Source organism: Austrofundulus limnaeus, unplaced genomic scaffold (genome assembly GCF_001266775.1).
Source record: "Austrofundulus limnaeus strain Quisiro unplaced genomic scaffold, Austrofundulus_limnaeus-1.0 Scaffold94, whole genome shotgun sequence".
In the NCBI taxonomy this organism is placed as follows: Eukaryota; Metazoa; Chordata; class Actinopteri; order Cyprinodontiformes; family Rivulidae; genus Austrofundulus; species Austrofundulus limnaeus.
The window spans coordinates 1636421-1641282 of record NW_013952496.1 but is presented as its reverse complement, the minus strand read 5'-3'; the positions used below and the strand labels follow the sequence as shown (position 1 = coordinate 1641282).

The window sequence follows — 4862 nt, the reverse complement described above, 5'->3', positions numbered from 1 at the left end:
CCGGTTTGAACTGCAGGAGATTGTCTTGACCCGGTTTGAACTGCAGGAGATTGTCTTGACCATGTCTACATGCCTAAATGCACTGAGATGCCGCCATGTGATTGGCTGATTAGAAATTAAGTGTTAACGAGCAGTTGGACAGTTGTACCTAATAAAGTGGCCGGTGAGTGTACACTGCATGAACTGGGTGAAAAGCTACGTTGTTCCGTCTCAGGAGGTCACTTTTCTCAGCATCGTGTTGAACTCCCTCACGATGACTGCTTGCCCATCGCCACAGCGCGTCAGTGGGATTCTGCAAACACTACCCACCTTCCTGCCTGGCCATTCACCACCTCTTGTTGCTTACCTCTGCCTGTTGGGCAGGTTAACTGCTGCATCTACAGTGGTTCCCCTAGGTCTGTTGTCACTGTGCCCCCTACAGATGTGGATAAACAATCTGCGACTGAATCTGACTTGTTTAGCACACTGACACAGGAGGTTGCGGGTGTCCCCTCAGTGCCTTCTGTAAGTGGCTCAATGGCGGGACGTAGCATGGCACAAGGGGTTCCACTAGGCTCTCTACCATCTCGGAGAGAGGTCGTTTATACAGATGCATCCCCCACAGGATGGGGGGCATCGTGGCAGCAACAGACCATCCAGGGGACATGATTTCGGAGGCAGAGGGAAAGGCATATCAACTCTTTGGAGTTGGAAGCTGTGCTGCTAGCACTGAAGCACTTCCTCCCAGGCCTACGTGGCAAGCATGTCCTGGTATGTTCAGACAACACCTCAGTTGTTTTTTATATCAATTATCAGGGAGGGACAAGGTCGCTGATGCTGTTTTAGCTGACCCAGAGACTTAATCTGGATGGACCCCTGCTTTGCCAGCCTCAGGGCAGCCCACATTCCAGGTGTGCAGAATGGGCTAGCCGACTTTCTGTCCCGGGAGCGCCCACCTCCAGGGGAGTGGAGGCTCTATCTGCAAGTAGTGGAGGACATTTGGCAGAGGTACAGCAGGGCAACTGTTGACCTGTTCGCCTCCCAAGGGACAACACATTGCCCACTTTGGTTCTTTCTAGTGGACAGGACCAGCCCCCTGGGTCAGGATGCACTGGCACACGATTGGCCCAAAGCGCTCCTTCATGCTTTTCCACCACTTCCCCTGATAGCCCCAACACTCCTGAGTCCTGAGTCCTTCAAGAGGGGCATCAAGTTCTCCTAGTGGCCCCCTTCTGGCCCAGGAGGACCTGGTTTCCAGTGTTGCACAGGCTCTGTTGCAGCTTTCCAATGCCCCCCCCAGGAAGGACGTCCTGTCACAGGACACACAGTCTAAGGGTACTTAGCTACGGTTGTCATGTGACTACATAGGATCGCCGGTGTCACCGGAGTCACTCGTGACTATATTGGCATAAGATACTTGACCTGCGCATGTGCAAGAATGATCATTCAGTGCTTTAAGCACGTCATCCGGGATTCATAGAACTGTAGTTACATTTGTAACTTTCGTTCCATTTACCACATCAAGTCTTCCAAGTCCTGAAGCTGCAGAACAGCCCCAGACCATCACACTACCACCACCACGTTTTACTCTTGGTGTGATGTTCCTGTTCTGAGATCTTCCTTCTGCACCAGATGTACCGTGACTTCCACCTTCAAGAAGTCCAGCTGTTGTCTCTGGATCCGCACAAGATGTCCAACAGATCTGTAGATCATCCAGATGTTTCCTGGCAGAACTGAGACCAGCCTTTATCTTCTTTTTGCTCAATAGTAGTTTTCATCTTGGAGCTCTGCCATGTGATCCATTTCTGACCAGAATCTTTCTTCTGGTGGATGAACACTGACCTTAACTGAGCCAGTGAGGCCTGCAGGTCTTGATGAGTCAGCACTGCACTCCTGGGAAGGTTCACTGCTGTTCCATGCTTTTGTCATTTGTGGACAGTGGTCCTCACTGTGGTTCTCTGGAGTCCCAAAGCTTTAGAAATGCATTTGTTACTTTGTTTCTGACTAGTTCCTGACTTTCTCTGGATTTCAACATGAGTTGAGTTTTTCTGGATCTTTTGGTCGACTTCACTTTGTCAGCAGGTCTTTATTTAAGTGGTTTCTTGATTGAGAACAGGTGTGGCAGTAGTCAGGATGGGTGTGGCCAGAGAAAGAGGTCATGATAAACCACAGGGCCCTGTAGGTTTGGATTGATTTTCCCTTGATGATAAAGATCTTCATTTAAAAACTGCATTTTCTGTTTACTTGTTATATTTGTCTAATATTTGATCTGAAACATTGAAGTGTGACAAACATGTAGAAATAAGACATTTGGAAGGGACAAACACTTTTTCACATCACTGTACATAGTGATCTGTATTTTTTGAGTGAAATGTTGACCTCATGACTGCCCCCCCCCTCCCCCCCTCCAGGCACCGAGCATCCCAGCCAGCTCTGGGAGCTCTGAGGAGGACCTGCTGGCCAACTGGCAGCGCATGTTTGTGGAGAAGATGGCTCCGTCCTGTGACAGCTCTCTGATGCACCGCACGTCATTCAGCAGTCAAATGGCCCAGGAGCTGCAGAGGAGGAGCCAAACTGCAGGGGCGGGGCCTTCTACGTCCTCGGACCACCACAGAGTGGCCTACTCAGATGGGGAGGAGGGATCTTCTGCACGCAGCTGGACACCCAGCCGCGGCTCCAGTCTGGACACCGACACAGACACGGAGCCTCGACCCGGCAGGAGAGGACGGCTCGGTGTCCAGGAGGGGTCTGAGGAGGCGGAGCAGCAGCTGCTGGACCTGGACCACCATGACCCTGGCAGCAGAGCTGTAGCTGTGGCAGCCAGCCCTGCAAACCTGCACCGGAAAGAGGAAGAGGATGATAGCTCATCTGAAGAGCGAGACGTCCTGCCCAGTGAGCTGCCCGTCATCTCGTCACGCCTCCTGGAGTTTGACCCCGCCCCCTGCGCCGCCGCCACTCAACATCGACCACAGAAAAGCCCCAAGAGGATGGGCGTGCACCACCTGCACCGCAAAGACAGCCTGACCAGAGCCCAGGAGCAAGGCAATTTGCTGGACTGAAACCTTACTGTGTCTGTAGCAAGTATTCAACAGGGCCCACCCATCCAGGAAATAGCCATACCTTACTGTATGCTGCCAGTCCACCGCCTGATCCGATGTGTGGTTCTGACCCGGATCAGCTGAGAATACATTAGTAAACCACACGGGCTATGCTTTGTTTACAGACAGAGAACAGGTTCCACCAACAGGTCTGCTTCAGTGTGTTTTAACAATAATTAAAGGTACAGGTGACATCAGAGAGGCTGGCAGGTGACCAGGTGCTCCAGGTGCTCCTCAACAGTACAGGCTGGTTCATTAACCAGGAACAATCAGGCCTTAAAGCTCATCATGTGACCCAGACCTGAGACCTGTCATGGTGTGTGAGGTGAAGTCAGCAGCTTCCTGCAGCAGCAGTGGTCTGAGCACGCTCAGTTTGAGGCTGCTAAACAACCACAACTTCATCAAACAAGATTAGAGTTAGAAAAATGTTCTGATCTGAATGTGTCCCTGTAGACAGGTTCACTTCAAAATGTTTTCAACAAACCATACAGGCCTGTCCTGTTTTGATGCTAACACATCGTCTAGTTTTTTCTGTTTGTTTCCTGCACCCAGTCCCATCTGATCTCATTATTTATAAATGCTGTTACAGTCAGTGGATACAGGCTGATTAAAACCTTTATAAACTTAAATGACTTTCAGACATTTCTCCTGCCCTAATAATTGCTGACATTAGAATAAATTTATTGTATTTAATTACGTTTTGTTAATGGCACTGACAACAGTTTAGGTGGTTCTGCACCTCAGTGGTGACATCACAGGTAGAAACCAGGTGTTCAGAGCTGCAGTCATGGCTTTGGGATCCAAACTGAAAGAATCTCATTTATTTCCAAAGCAAACTGAGAACTCTGTGACCACTGTCCTTTGCAGGTAAGATACTGACCTTGCTTTATCACTTCATACAATCTAAAATAGATGAATTGTGTCTTTAACCAAGGTGTGTGAATGTTTCAGACGTCACACCTGGCAGGTGACCCAGGAGGCAGTAGTTCTGCTCCCTGCTGTTGATCAGAGAGTCACATGATTGAGCTGCAGCTCCAGGCTGATTGCTGCTGCTTCAGGTGGACCGCCCACATCATGAAGCACAGGAGCACCTGCTCAGGTGACTGATGGGAAATGATCATCTGCACCAACAGCCAGTGTTAACATGTGTGATGATGGTTCTTTTTCTGTAAGTGGAGCTTTTATTTGGAGAAGATCTGATGGAGGAGCGCACACACAGACACACACACACACACACACACACACACACACACACACACACACACACACACACACAGTGCCTCTCACTTCCTGTTGGTAAGGTTGGGACAGGCACACCAGGCATGTGAAAGGTCAGACTTTGATTTTGACCTCTCCACTAACTCATGTCCTGTCACGTGCTTTGACTCCGCCCCCTCACACTTACTGGACTTGATTGGGCGGAGCTTCTCCACAGTCACACCCAGAATGTAACCCACCTTGTTTTTGTGTTTGTTTTGATTTGTTGTGGCTTTCAGTTCAGGTTTGATTTGATGTTAAATTTTTCAGAGTTTGGAAGCCTGCAGGTACCACACAGTGGTTGTTGGTACCACACAGTAGTTGTTGGTACCACACAGTGCGTGTTGGTACCACACAGTGCGTGTTGGTACCACACAGTGGTTGTTGGTACCACAACCACACAGTGGTTGTTGGTACCACACAGTAGCTGCGTTTCCATTGCAAATATGCGCAAAACTTTGTCGAATTTCTGTTAATGTTGAAAAAACACAGTTTCACAACTGCAGTGTTTCCATTAAGTAAGAAATG

The 4862-nt window shown here is 49.4% G+C and overlaps 1 protein-coding gene across 1 annotated transcript in view; it reads left to right on the top strand.

Moving 5' to 3' along the window:
- Positions 1-3770, top strand: part of tjap1 (tight junction associated protein 1 (peripheral)) — a gene marked incomplete in the record, with an annotated part of 53035 nt that extends 49265 nt beyond the window's left edge. Inside the window, 1 exon segment of the mRNA XM_014012789.1 lies at positions 2391-3770. Within this exon segment, the coding sequence (XP_013868243.1) occupies positions 2391-3038 (648 nt within the window).
- Positions 3771-4862: the final 1092 nt, after the last annotated feature.